Raw genomic sequence first — 15548 nt, 5'->3', positions numbered from 1 at the left:
CTTGAAGATTGTGGTAAAGGACTTAGACAGTGCAGGTTCCCCACCCCACTCACATGAACTGAAAAATCTTTAAGACCAATGATTATTTTGGGGTAGTTCATTTTTGGCTTCCTCTTATAGACTCATAGACGTAAGGTCAGAAGGGACCATTATGATCATCTAGTCTGACCTCCTGCACAACGCAGGCCACAGAATCTCACCCACCCACTCCTGTAACAAAACCCCTAACCTATGTCTGTTACTGAAGTCCTCAAATCGTGATTTAAAGACCTCAAGATGCAGAGAATCCTCCAGCAAGTGACCCGTGCTCCATGCTGCAGAGGAAGGCAAAAAACCTCCAGGGCCTCTGCCAATCTTCCCTGGAGGAAAATTCCTTCCCGACCCCAAATATGGCGGTCAGTTAAACCCTGAGCATATGGGCAAGACTCACCAGCCAGCACCCAGGAAAGAATTCTCTGTAGCAACTCAGATCCCACCCCATTTAACATCCTATTACAGACCATTGGGCTTAATTACCTGCTAATAATCAAAGGTCAATTAATTGCCAAAATTAGGCTATCCCATCATACCATCCCCTCCATAAACTTATCAAGCTTAGTCTTGAAGCCAGATGTCTTTTGCCCTCACTACTCCACTTGGAAGGCTGTTCCAGAACTTCACTCCTCTAATGGTTAGCAACCTTCGTCTAATTTCAAGTCTAAGCTTCCTAGTGTCCAGTTTATATCCATTTGTTCTTGTGTCCACATTGGTACTAAGCTTAAATAATTCCTCTCCCTCCCTGATATTTATCCCTCTGATATATTTATAAAGTGCATGGCCTTGGCTTTGCTTTTACTTTATTGTCTGACCAACTCACAGATTACTTATTTATGTACGATTTGTATTGTAATAGCACCTGGGAACCCTAATGCTGGACTAGGACCCCACTGTGCTAGGTGCTGTACAAATACGGAACAAAAAGAATGTCCCTGCTCTAAACAGCTTGTAATCGAGATACAAACAAGAGACAGGCAAACAGATGAGGAAGTACAAGGAAACAATGAGACAATATTGGTCAGTAAGATAGACAGTGGTCTGAGCACATCAGCCACCTAACCACTTAAGTCTTTTGTATGAAACAAAAACAAACAAACAAAAATTAAGGACATTTTTGGAGGAGGATAATGAGGTAGTTTTGCAGATTCTATGGGGAGCTCCTCCCAAGCATAAGCAGCAGCATGAGATAACGAACAAAGGTGCTTGTTTGAAAATTTAACAAATGGGTGATGGAGGCTAGCACCATGAGCCAATTGGAGGCGAGAGTTGACATTTTGATAGTGAATGAGAGTTAACAGGTAGGATAGGAAACATCACAAAGGGCCTTGAAAATAAAAACAAGCCAGCTTATGTTTGATGCATACAGAAGGGAAAGCTAGTGGAGGGATACAAAACAGAGGCATCATGGTCAAAGCAATGAGTTAGGAAAATGATCTTTGCAGAAGCTTTCGGAATGGGTAGAGCAAGATTGCATTTGTCAAGGCCAGAGAAAAGGACGATGTAGTAAAACAAGACGTGAGATGAAGTGAGCCTGGATAAAAGTTTTAGCTATGTAGATGGATAGAAAATGCCATATCTTAGAGATGTTATGCAGAAAAAAAATCAGCAAGATTTAGACAGTCTGGATATGAGGACCTAGAGAGGTGCAAGTCCACAGTGATCGAGAAATAAAGTAGCAGGGAAGGCTTGAGGGAAGACTCAGAGCTCTGGTTTAGCCATGTTGAGCATGACCTTCTGATTAGACATCACTGAAGAGAAGCCAGATACAGGCAGAGATTTTAGTTTGGACAGAAGGCGGCAGGCCTGGAAGTCATCAGCATAGAGGTGGCAGTTGAATTTACTCATGAAATGATGCAGAGATAAGGTGCAGAGGGAGTAGAAAAGGGAACCAAGGAGAGAGTCCTGTGGAACCCACACTAAGTGGGAGGGGGGAAATGAGGAGGATCCTCTGGAAACAACAAGCTGAAGGAGCAATTAGAGAGGTAGAAGAACCCAGAGAAAACAGAGTCAGAGAAGCCAAGAGAAGACAATATTTCAAGGAAAAGAGGATGGTAGATGGTGTCAAAGATGGCCGATAAGTCAGATGAGGGTGGAGTACTGGTTCTGGGTTTTGAGTAGGAAAGGGTAATTAGATAGACTGGGTTGATACGGTTTCTTTTCCTCAGACCTGGCTATTTTTTCAAATAATCTTTGAAAATCTAAGCTTAAAGCTTGTCAGCTAAGGGAACGTGGTCATTTTCAGTTTAGTTCTAAAACATTCAGTAAGTGTTTTGGCTTAATTATAATTTCTCTGCAACATAAAAAAAATGTTTCCCTCAACTCAATAGAGGAGCTGTAAAGATGCCAACACCAGCTGGGCTCCAAAATTTTATGATGTAGAATTTCCAAAGTACTAAATGTACCATAAGGTAAATTGGACCAGAAGCTGCTATTATTTGCAACATAGTTTTTTTGTATCCCAACTGGGATAATGAGTTGTAGACATGCTGGTCCCAGCAAACTGACTATTTATTTGTGCGTATAGAAATCCTACAATACAAAACATTTTTAAAGCAGCTGTTTACCAAAACATCACAGCTCAGCTTGGCTAGTGGGTCCTCAACTCATTTGGGATACATAAAACATACTGCAGATAATAGCAACCCTTCATCTAGTTTACCTTAATTGAAGTTGTTATAATGAAGCTTCTTCCATAAAAGAAAAAAAAGGAGTGAACAATAAAGCATATAGTGCTCCACAAGCCATAGAATTATTTTAATTCAAAAAGTTAATAAAAAACTAAGGATTACATAGTAATTGGGGGGGGGGGGGGGAGGGAGAGAACCAATCTCAACTTTGGCACACTTCATGTTCCTTAGTGTACACAAATTTGTAACCAGGAAGCAAGAAGAGGAACAACTCATACTATTTCCATCTATCATGCATCTTTGAATGTACTTTGAAAATGTGCCAGTTTGTAGAGTGGTGTGTCTCTGGGCTTGTGCACACTTACATTTTATAGCACTCTAACTTGCTGGCTCAGGGGTGCGAAAAATCACACACACACACACACACACACACACACACACACACACACACACACACACACACACACCCTGAGTGCAGCAAGTTTGAGCACTTTAAAGCGCTAGTGTGGACAAGCTCCCAGCGCTCACAGCTATTCCCCTCGTGGAGATGGATTACCAGGAGCTCCCTCCCAGCACTTGCGCATGACTACACTCACACTTCAAAGCGCTGCTGCGGGAGCGCTCCCGCAGCAACACTTTGAAGTTTCTAGTGTAGACATAGCCTCTGCCCTCACTACAGCTAACTCTCCAGTGCCTTCCCTCAGCACAGCACAGATGGGAGAGTGCTATTCAAAGGAATACAAGAACTGGCCACTGCACTTTTCTTAAAGGCTTTATCCAAAGCCCATTAAATTCAGTGAAACTCTTTTCACTGACTTCAATGGGCTTTGGATCATGTGCTAAGAAGTGGCTTTCTGGAGTGGACTGAAAAGAAAACCATCTTTTTGTACTTTATGTAGGGGAAGGCAGTTCACCTGTACTCCTAACCTTGCATACAATGTCCCATCACTCATCCTGGCCTGGCCTTCTGCTGATTGCAGATAGTTTGGAACATTTAAATGAGAGATTTGCATTGGAGAAGACCTGGATACATTTTGAGTGGTTGGGGATAACTTTGACTCAATAATACTTGAATACAGGCATAAATTTGTGACCTCCTTAGCCAGTACAGAGTGACTCATGCTGTCCTCCCCACAGATTCCTTAAAGAAATGGGATATGAGCAAGCTTAAGAACAGCCCTTTACTTAAACATGTGAATAGAAACTTAAAGCATTTTTACTTAATATACTGTCATTTTTAATAAGTTGCACGCTTTACATGTTTTTGTTGCTTATCCCATCCTATGTTCACTCCAGCCAATATTCATGTTTCTCTTTCCCAAATGAAGACAAGCTTCAGCCCAATAATAGAGAGCTCAAAGCTACAAATCCACTATGGATTAACTCCACAGTTTCCCTTGTAATTTGCATTTGTCCCAATTTCTGTTCCCCACATACCCTCTTCCCCTTTGCTGAAGTTCCAGATCTTCAACCTGGCGTCTCTCATATCCTCAATTTCTCTCTTTCCCACCTAGTTTAACTCAAAGCCCATGGAAAAGACAAATGTGATCTACAGCCCCTTCCCACAGCTACCCTCTAATTAACCAAATCCCATGGCAACAATACTTCTTCAGGAAGAAACAAGCAGACTATCCATACCAAAAGCCATGATCCTCCTTGTGGGTGCCCCACCAGTAAAGCTCTCCATTGGAGTCACATTTCTTTAAGATGTGATGGGTGTATTGACACAGTGGTATGATTGTGTGGTTAGTTCCTCTAATGTGCCATCACTTAGTGGCTAGAGCATGGTAGCACACACTCCAATGAAGTGAGATAAGCAAGCATCTCCTCCCCCATACCTATACTTCCTGGGTTACAGACACCACAGTGAACTTATTCAAGACAAAGTATTAAAGACAGTGTTCTACCCTTCCAACACAACATGATCAGGAAAATATGGATAGTTGAAATAAAATGTAGATGTTGAACTTGATGTAGTCTAACAACATACTTTAAAATATATTTTTGGTATTTTCTGAAACACTTAAATTTTTTATTTTATTTAACTTTTGCAAGTTCTTTACTGCTCCCTTTTATTATACGGAGTTGCTCACCATGTAAACGTGGGGCGGCTGCAGCACCCCTGCATCCCTAGTTCCCCGCCTATGTGAACTCCTCAATGGTTAACCATTTAACCGATAGACTTTTAATAGGTTACATGGTCACTATTTTTAAACCCTATTTACATTCTTAACTGTAACTAGCTAAAATAAAATAGAAGTCAGATTTGAATTCAATAATTATTTATGTTTCTTCCAAGTGCAAAAAGTGGTTATCACTTTTCCAGTAAATGGCAAATAAAATAAAGAATTATCTGTAACAAACCTACAGGATCAATAGAAGGCAAGAGGTCTTTTTTTTCTTGCACCGGATCTTCCTCTTCATCTGTGCTATATTCTTCCATGGTTTCTCCACTTGCAAAGTGAATGACCCTTCTTGGAATTTTCTTGTTTTTTCCTATGATCCCCAGTTCCACATTCTCAAAGCCTCTATCGCCATTTGAGTGCAGCTGTAACAAAGAAAATAATGGTCTCAAAAACACAAGCTTCTGCAGGATAAGCAGTGAAACTGGAGGTTTGGTTCTCACAAATATCACAAAATATCTGTCAGCCAATCTAAAGTACCTTACTAGAAGTAACAGAGATCATTGAGAGCTTTTCTGAAGATTGAAGTGGAGTTTTTTAAGTGATGCAGCTGTAAGGTAGCATTTCCCAAACTTATGCAAGCTGAGCTCCCTATTTCAAGAAAACTAAATTAATCACATTCACTTCAACCCTGCCTTTTGTTATTAGAGGTCTACCCAAAATGAGCCAGTCACTGAAGTTATATTGTATAGATCTTCACTACACGGCACATCCTTTCTTTTCTTTACATGCTTTGGTGAACAATGGAATAGTTAATGTTGACATTTAAAATATCATCATTGGCATCTGAGTTAACACTCATTGAAATGAACAGAGGTCAGATTTCTTAACTGTTTCAAGCTCTTTGCAAATTCAGGCAGACAGCTCTCTCATAACACTCAATTCATGTTTTCAAGGTATCCTTCAAAACCATGACAAGTTTCAGAGTAACAGCCGTGTTAGTCTGTATCCACAAAAAGAAGAACAGGAGTACTTGTGGCACCTTAGAGAAGTGGGCTGTAGTCCACGAAAGCTTATGCTCTAATAAATTTGTTAGTCTCTAAGGTGCCACAAGTACTCCTGTTCTTCTTTCTTCAAAACCATGAGAGCTAGAGAGTAACTTTAAAAAAATTAAAGTTGAGACACTGAAAAACAACTGAAAGGCCTGTCCATGCTCTCTCTCCCTCCCCAAATACATACATACATACATACATACATACACACACACACAGTTTAGTCCTTCAGGCCTACCCCAAGGAGGGGTCACAACCCATGCTTTGAAAAATGCTGTTGTAAGAGATTAAATCAGGATAGAGTGATTTAAATCAAAACTATTTAAATAACAGATTGTCATCATGACCTAAATCAGCAACCATACAACCTTGATTTTAATCATGTTTTGTATTTGTACTTGTTAGTTCTTTTCCTAAAGAAAATAGTTGATTCTCACTGGTTGGTAACTATAAAAACATGTTGATTTGTAACTAGACTTTACACTAAATCTGCGGCTTATTCTTTTTCTAACCAGGAGGGATACACTGTGCCTATACAGTTATTTAATTATACAGCTCAATTTCAATTAATTTTCATTTCTTATTTTTTACATTTTTATTATGTTTGAAAATAGTCTAGTAAATAAGTGCATCATCTGCAATATGTGCAATTAAAAGAGCTCAAAACAGCATTTTAATTTTTGTATTATTATTAAATAAAACTACATTAAATGTGCTGTACACTAGAAAAGAAGGTTATCAAAACATGTTTTGCATTTAAGAATCAACTGATTTATTAAACTAGGAAGTATTAGCTGTAGATAGTGAATTGAACTGACTGTTTCTGATCTCGCCATGTCCTTCCAAATTATAGAAACAGTATATCACATCCTCTCATACTTAATTTTCATTCATATATTGGAAGAGGAAAACGAGCTTTTCAGCTTTTTCAAAAACTCCCAATTGGTATCTTAGGGCTCATCTACACTTGAAATGCTGCTGCAGCTGTGCTGCTGTAGCGCTTCAGTGTAGACACTACCTACGCAGATGGGAGGGGTTCTCCCATCAGCATAGGCAATCCACCTCCCCAGGAGGCAGTAGTTAGGTCAGTGGTCCCCAACGCAGTGCCCATGGGTACCATGGCGCCCGCCGGGGCATTTATGTGCGCCCGCCTAGTGATACGGTGTAAAAAGTAGTGCCCAGCAGGGGAGAGAAGCCACAGCCTCGTGCCTGCCGGGGACAGAGAACTCCAGGGCTGCAGGTGCAAGATTGTTTCTCCCTACGCTGCCCAGAAGTGCCAAAAAAAAAAAAAAAAAAAAGGCAGCGGCTCGGACTGCCGCCGCCCGAACTGCCAAAGCGCAAATAAATAAAATAAATAAATAAAATAGCCCAAACTGCCGAAGCAGGAAGAAAAACAAAAACCCGCTCGGACTCTGCCATCCCAAGAATGGACGGAATGCCGCCCCGTAGCATGTGCCGCCCCAGGCACGTGCTCGCTCCTCTTGTGCTTGGAACTGGCCCTGTATGCGAGTATTCTTCCGCTGCACTGATACTGCCGTTTACTTGTGATTTATTATTTTTTAACATTTTGCCCCAAAATGAGTGGTTCAATAAAAGACAATGTACGTATTATTTCAACGCAGATTGGGAAGAATCCTGTTGTTTTATTGAAAATAAAGGGAAATGTGTTTGCTAATTCTGCGGTGGTACTGTTGCAGTGCCAAAAAACAATGTTGAATGCCATTTCCAAACTAATCACGGCTCTTTTGACATTAGCCATCCACTTAAATCTGAGTTGAGAAAGAAGAAAATTAATCAACTCAAATCAAACCTATCTGTCCAGCAATCTGTTTTCACTAGACAAGTGGTAAAGTCTAAAAGTGCTACTACTGCTTCCTTTAAAATTGCTTATCTGCTTGCAAAGAAGAAAAAACCCTTTCAAGATGGTGAATTGTTGAAGGAAGCATTTTTGACTGGTGCTGATTGCCTGTTTCAAGGATTACCTAACAAGCGTGAGATTTTGTCAGCAATAGAAGACTTGCAGTTATCAGAAACAGTTACGAGGAGGATATATGCAATTTCAAGCAACATGCAAATTCAGCTAAAGGAGGACTTGGAAATATGTGACTGGTTTTCACTGCAGTTCAATGAGTCGACAGATATATCGGATACAGTGCAGTTGGCAATTATAGTGAGGATGGTATTTAGTGACTTCACCGTAAAAGAAGAGTTACTAAAAGTATTGCCTATGAAAGGGTGAACAAAGGGTCAGGACATCTATCATTTATTCAAATCATACGCATCATCCATTAATATGCCACTACACAAGCTGTCTGCGATCACCACTGATGGGGCACCAGCAATGATGGGCAGTGCCAATGGATTCATTGCACTCTGCAAGAAGAATGAATCCTTTCCGAACTTTATGTCTTTTCATTGCATTATCCACCAAGAAGCTTTGTGCGTCAAAGTTCTTTCTTTTCAACACGTCATGAATGTTGTTATTAAAATAATTAACTCTATTTGAGTGAAACCTTTGCAACACCGATTTTTTAAGGTCCTGTTGGAAGATGTTGATAATAAACAATCTGATCTTATCTTGCACACAGAAGTACGATGGCTGAACAAAGGTAAAGTTCTTGCACGTTTTTTAAGCCTAATTGAAGAGATCAAAGAATTTCTGAACTCCACAAATCAGAACTTCGAGCAACTAGAAGACTCCAGCTGGTTAATGGACTTGGCTTTTCTTGCCGACATCACTGACAAATTGAACATTTTAAATCTTGGGAAATCCAGGGAAAAGACAAACATGTGGCTCAAATGATAGGTTCTGTAAAATCATTTAAAGCAAAACTGATCTTGTGGATGTCACATATGAAGAAGTAGTCTCTCGTACATTTCCCAAGTATGAAGAAAATGATATGTGACAGTGATTTTAACCCATCACCATTTGTTATCCACATTCAAATACTTCTGGAACAATTTGAAAAGAGATTTCAACAGTTCACCATCATTGAGCTATAGTTGCCTTTCTTGTGAATCCTTTTACTTGCCAAATAGAGGTAACAGAAATGGCTACATCAATTGCGAGTCTCATTCAAGTAAGAACAGAAGACGTGGAACTGGAGATTTTAGACCTTCAAAATGATATTGTTCTAAAATCCTGTGCAACAGATGAAAACTTTTGGAATCTGGTTAACCGAAAAAAGTTTCCTGCCTTAAAAAATGTAGCATACAAAATAAAATCTTATTTCGGTTCCTCTTATCTATGTGAAGTTCTGTTTTCAACAATGAACATTATAAAATCAAAATACAGATCTCAGCTTACAGATGCCCATCTTGACGATTGCTTATGAACTGGAATATCATCCTACTCTCCCAACTACGAAAGATTGGCTGAAGAAATGCAGTGCCAAAAATCACACTGACTTTATTAGAAAAACCACGTGAATTAATGATACCTATTTTCCATTAAGTGCTGATGAGTGCGTATGATTAACTTGTGTTAACGTTTTTTCATATTTGTTTATTGAAATCCAGATACAAAGTAACAATACAAAGAATATTTTTTAATTAGCCATAACTGGCTATCTATGTTAAAGTAAGAATAAAAAATATATTTGGACCAGCAGTTCAACAATGTTTTACTTTTTTTAAATAAATAAGATGTAAACTGTTTATGATATTTATTTTGTAAAAACTCCTTAATTTTTTTTACAGGCAGATAAAAAAGCAAATTCACATGGTAAGGTGAAAGAGTAATTGATGGATAATTTAATTAATGCCTTTTTACATGTAAAATTACCTTTTCTCTCTTATGGATTCATATATTATGTAATATTAAATATGATGTTTTTCATATTATTTAATGTACAAATACAAAATAAGCCTTGAAAAATTGTTGGTGCCCGCCACACTCTTCTGAAAACATGAATGTGCTATTGGCCACAAAAAGATTGGGGACCACAAAGCTAGGTCAACTGAAGAATTCTTCCGTCAATCTAACACTGTCTACACTGGGGGTTAGGTCAGCTTAACTACATTGGTCAGGGGTGTGGATTTTTCACTCCTCTGAGCAACGTAGTTAAGCCAATTTCATTTTCTAGTATAGACCAGGCTTTAAGTATCAATGAGCTAGTCACTGAACTGAACTGGTTGAATAAGCTGAAATGAAGATAATATTCTCTCTGCACCTACAGAACAGGCTATTGCTGTCAAACACTGGTTTAGCACATCAACAAACTCTGGTTCCAGGTGCTCATCCAGTGACCTCAACACACTCAGTGGTTTGATTCTCTTTAAAACTTGGCAGAAAACATTACTGCTTAATTTTTTTTTATCTATTGAAATCATTTACATTAAATAAGTTTAGGCCTTAAAATAAATTGTCAATTTCAAATTTTAAAATAGGCTTATTTAATAAAAAAAAAAAAAAAAACAAACACCAACAACCACAACCTACTGTATATACTCATTCATAAACTGAATTTTTTTTGTACAAAAGGGAAGCATCAGAGAAGGGGGTCGGCTTATGAACAGGTATAGAGAGGGAGAGGTGGGACACAGCCTCTCCCCCCAACAGAGGGGGAAAAGGAGAGGCAGCAGAGCCAGAAGGGAAGAGGCGGGGCCAGAGTCTCTCCGCTTCTGGCCATGCTGCTCTCCCAACAGCCTCGGAACCAGCTGCAGCTCCGGTGCTGGCAGGCTGCGCCTGCGCCGCTCAGCCCCGCCCGCCAAGTAGAAAGTGTGGAGGTCCCAGGCTAGGGGTGTGGTCATGTGGGGGGTGGTCACAGGGGTTACTTCCCTGATCCCCAGCTTCTCCCCCCCGAAAAATTTCCCCACTAGTTGCTGTCCCAGCCCGTCAGGATAAGTAGCTGGCGCGCCGGGACACTTTGTTTACTTAGGTAAACCATGCCTGCGGATGCTCAAGGTAAACAAACCGTCTCAGCCCGCCAGTGGCTTATCCTGATGGCCCGGGAGCCAAAGTTTGCCAACCTGTGAATTATAGGGTCAGTTTATGAATGGGTCAAACATTTTCCAATTTTATTTAGCCATTTTGGGGGGTGGGGGAGATTGGCTTATAAACGAACCGACTTATGATCGAGTATATACGGTATATTTAATTTTAAATTTAAGAGTCCAATTTAAATAAAAAATGTTTTAATAATCTATTTTTATCCACTCTGGATTAAACTAATTCCCTTTTATACAGATATCAAAAATATTAAAACAAATCCAGATAGTTAAGTGTATTATCTACATTATTATTCTTACTTTTTCCCCCCAAATAGATGTTAAAACTTCCCTGTTCTACTTAGTAAACATTTTTTACATCTCAAATGTTGTACCCTTGCTTCTCCCACAAGACCACAGCTAAAGATAGCAGAACTAATCTAACATCACCTTTTTAAATTATGTTTCCAAGTCATTCAAACTCACCCAATAATATGGTCTTCAAAGATCAAAATTTTTTGAAAATGAACTGCAAAGATTTGGAAAAGCAGGCAAGTCTCAAGATCAAACTGACACACAATGTAATTCTAAATCATTCTGAAATAAGTAAGTCACAGCACATAAAAGAAAGATAGAAAGGTGAACTTTAGGGTACCATCAGAATTAACTGTTAAACAGACATCTTCCAACACACATGCCACCAAACAGAATTCCAGTGGAAAGAATTTCACGCTGCTTTTATTTCTCAACAAACTGAATTTAACAGCCCAACTACACTTCTACCCCGATATAACGTGACCCGATATAACATGAATTTAATATAACGTGGTAAAGCAGTGCTCCGGGGGACCGAGGCTGCGCACTCCGGCGGATCAAAGCAAGTTCGATATAACGCGGTTTCACCTATAACGCAGTAAGATTTTTTTTGGCTCCCGAGGACAGTGTTATATCGGGGTAGAGGTGTACCTATAGAGAAGATGCCAGCAAGGAGATGAGTTTCCATACACTTAATGGGACTGCATAGATCTGTAAGTTTTAGACACATTTTCACAACAGAAAGAACATACTAGGCCCTTTAGAGACAGGAAGACAAGATCTCTGACATGAAGAGCTAGCAATCTATATGGGCAACATACAAGAATGGTATGCAACAAAAAGTAATATGATTGAGCAGTTGTATGCAGTGTTGGTCCCAGGATATTAGAGGGACAAGGCAGGTAAAGAGTTGGTCCACCTTGTCTCTATGATTGAGCAGTGATGTTTAGAACACTATTTGTTAGCTACACGAATGGAACACAAAAACGTCCACATACATAAAGGCTTACAGAAAACAACAACATACTATACAGTGAAAAAATCCAGCCTATTATGTTGTGATAGAGTCCCTCTACTCTACAAAAATGTAGTTATTTAAAATATTAACCAAAGCCAGCAACAGGAAAAATCATCACCATGCTAATGCTCAAAAAACAAAAATAAATTCTTACAGTCACAACACGGCTGAACAAAAGACGAGTTTCTATCAGGTGGCTTGGAGGATTCTTTCCACCAACAGAATCAAAATGAAGTCAGATACAAACAGGATCCATATCTTTAAGATGAACAGATAAAATCTCTTCTGCCTGGGCAGTATAAAGCCTATTAGTGCTAATGCAGCATAATTTTAGCTGTGTCAGTCCTAGGATATGAGACACACAAGATGGGTGAGGTAATATCTTTTATTGGACCAATTTCTGTTGGTGAGAGAGAGGAGCTTTCGAGCTGCACGGAGCAATTCTTCCAGTCTGCGAAAAGTACTCCAAGTGTCACAGCTAAATGCAAGGTGGAACAAATTGTTTAGCATAAGTAGATACACACTAGATTTATGGTTTATTACTACAATCTGTAACCCACTAACCCTCCCTCTTTTCTTCCCATGACTGCACGTGTGTTAAGGGGCCACTCTACCTTGAATGGTCATTTAGCACATATTCTAACTACTTATGCTAAACAAGTAGTTATGCATTTGGTTTGTAACAGTTGTCAATTTTCCTTTGCATGTTTGTGGCACAGTTTACATATAATTAAATTAAAGCGGCAGTAGTCTAATCTAATAGGTTGTTTGGGGTTTTTTTTATATTCAGTGAAAATATTGTAATCCTGCATCCCAATGCCCAGAGCCACTCCCCAAAATTCCAGGATCTGGAAGTTAAATTTGTGGATAAATAAGTTTGTCCTATCTCTGTAAAAGCACAATGAGAAATCCCTGTCCTTCTAACATCACTTCCTGTTAGTTTGTTTTGTTTGTGTAGTTACGGGTTGTGGGGTTATCCTTAAACTAGTCCCTCACAATTCACCAGTAACATTCTGTTGAATAAAAACACCGTACCCGATTTCGAAATTTTAAACACTGATCGGTATTTATGTAAGTAACACACACATGTATTTAAGACATAGGAGGTAACTCTCCTGCTCTACTTGGCACAAGTGAGGCCTCAGGCTGAGTACTTTAAGAAAGATGTGGACAAATTCAACAGAGAGTCCGGAGGACAGCAACAAATATGATAAAAAGTTTAGAAAATCTGACCTATGAGGAAAGGTTACAAAAATTTAGCATGTTTAGTCTTGAGTAAAGAAGACTATAGGGCAGGGGTTGGCAACCTTTCAGAAGTGGTGTGCCGAGTCTTCATTTATTCACTCTGATTTAAGGTTTCACGCGCCAGTAATACATTTTAACGTTTTTAGAAGGTCTCTTTCTAGAAGTCTATAACATAGCACAACAATAGTTTAATGTAAAGTAAATAAGGTTTTTAAAATGTTTAAGAAGCGTCATTTAAAATTAAATTAAAATGCAGAGGCCCCCGGACCTGTGGCCAGGACCCCGGCAGTGTGAGTGCCACTGAAAATCAGCTCGCGTGCTGCCTTCGGCATATGTGCCATAGGTTGCCTACTCCTGCTATAGGGGGACCTGATAATGTTCAAATATACTCAGGGCTATTATAAAGAGGACAGCAATTGTTCTCCATATCCACTGAAGGTAGGACAAGAATTAATCAGCTTAATCTTCAGCAAGGGAGACAGGTTAGATTTTAGGAAAAACCTAACTATAAGGATAGTAAGGCACTGGAATAGGCTTTCAAGGGAGGTTTTGGAATCCCTGTCATTGGAGGTTTTTAAGAATGGGTTAGACAATACTTGTCAGGAATGGTCCAGGAAAGCATACTTGGTGCTGTCTAGGCACAAGAGGCTAGACTAGATGACCTCTTGAGGTTCCTTACAAGCCCTACATTTCTATGATTATATAAATTTTAATAACATTTAGACTGTTCTATATCATAGCGTATACTAAATGCTTCACAGACAGTCCCTATCCCAAAGATTTTACAGTCTAAACAGACAAAGGAAAAAGTGGGGAGAAGAGAGAAGACAAACCAATTAATTTTTTTACTATTACATTCAGGTTGTATGATCTCAGCTTAACTTTGATAACTCAAAACCTAGTGTCAAAATATTTAATGTGAAATTGCTTAGTCTGTATAACTTCACTGTCTTGTGCTATTGCAAGACTAGCTTCAGTTCTTTCACATCCATACAATTATGAAGTCAGGGATGAAATCACTTGAATCTATCAAGAATGTATTCCTTCCACTAGTTTAAACAAGAGATCTAGTAAATACTGCAACTGTAAATACTCATTTGAAAAGACACTGCAGCACCAGGAAGTAAATCAATTTTTTTCCCCAACGGTTTTGCTGCACATTAACTAGTAGAAGTTACAGTGTAAATCCCCTGTAAGTCTAAAGTCTGCATACACAGATGCTTTTCTTTATTATGTTTTCCACTGTTGTTGTTCTCCTTTCCCCATCTCTGTGCTTATAAATAGTACAAACACTTAGAACAGAAATGGCTAGCTGGCAACTCATGAATGAGGTCTCCTACTAATTCTCAACTCATAGGTAATTATTTTGAAAAATGAAGAAAACCTGTTTGAGAATCATAGAATATCAGGGTTGGAAGGGACCTCAGGAGGTCATCTAGTCCAACCCCCTGCTCAAAGCAGGACCAATCCCCAGACATTAAACTAAACAGGTGCATTTGAAAAAGTATTTATTGAAACAGCTTTTCTATTCTGGCTTCTTTTAATTAAAGGTAAAAGATGACCTTAACATCTAAATCAGGAGTGGGCAAACTTTTTGGCCCGAGGGCCACATCTGGGTATGGAAATTGTATGGCAGGCCATGAATGCTCATGAAGCTGGGGTTGGGGTGCGGGCTCTGGGGTGGGGCCAGAAATGAGGAGTTCAGGGTGCCGGAAGGGGCTCTGGGCTGGGGCAAGGCGTTGAGGTGTGGGGGGGTGAGGGCTCCAGCTGGGAGTGCGGGCTCTGGGGTGGGGCTGGGGATGAGGGATAGTGGGTGCAGGAGGATGCTCCGGGCTGGGACCGAGGGGGTTCAGCGAGTGGGAGGGGGATCAGGGCTGGGGCAGAGGGTTGGGGTGCAGGAGGGGGCCAGGCGCTTACCTCAAGCAGCTCCCAGAAGCAGCGGCATGTCCCCCCCAGCTCCTATGTGGAGGCGCAGCCAGGCAGCTCTGCATGCTGCCCTGTCTGCAGGCGCTTGGGGCAGGGGCAGCATGCAGAGCCGCCTAGCTGTGCCGCCACGTAGGAGCCAGAGAGGGGACATGCCGCTGACCCCGCTCCCTGGCTGGAGTGCCGGAGCAGGGCAAGCCCCGGACCCCGCTCCCCAGCGGGAGCTCAAAGGTCAAATTAAAACATCTGGAGGACTGGATGGGGCCCCTGGGCCGTAGTT

At 40.2% G+C, this 15548-nt stretch overlaps 1 protein-coding gene across 2 annotated transcripts in view; it reads right to left on the bottom strand.

Annotated features, from left to right (window-relative positions):
* Positions 1 to 15548, bottom strand: part of LOC128836010 (signal recognition particle 54 kDa protein) — a 73627-nt gene that overhangs the window by 14459 nt on the left and 43620 nt on the right. Inside the window, exon 2 of one of the 2 annotated variants that reach the window (XM_054025998.1) lies at positions 5032 to 5211. The exons of the other annotated variant lie outside the window; for it this stretch is intronic. Coding sequence (XP_053881973.1) covers positions 5032 to 5211 — 180 coding nt within the window. The remainder of the gene's footprint in view (positions 1 to 5031; positions 5212 to 15548) is intronic. 2 annotated transcript variants of the gene reach the window in all.

Source organism: Malaclemys terrapin, chromosome 4 (genome assembly GCF_027887155.1).
Source record: "Malaclemys terrapin pileata isolate rMalTer1 chromosome 4, rMalTer1.hap1, whole genome shotgun sequence".
NCBI lineage: Eukaryota > Metazoa > Chordata > Testudines > Emydidae > Malaclemys > Malaclemys terrapin.
The sequence above is the reverse complement of the archived record's forward strand: the minus strand, read 5'-3'. Positions and strand labels throughout refer to the sequence as shown.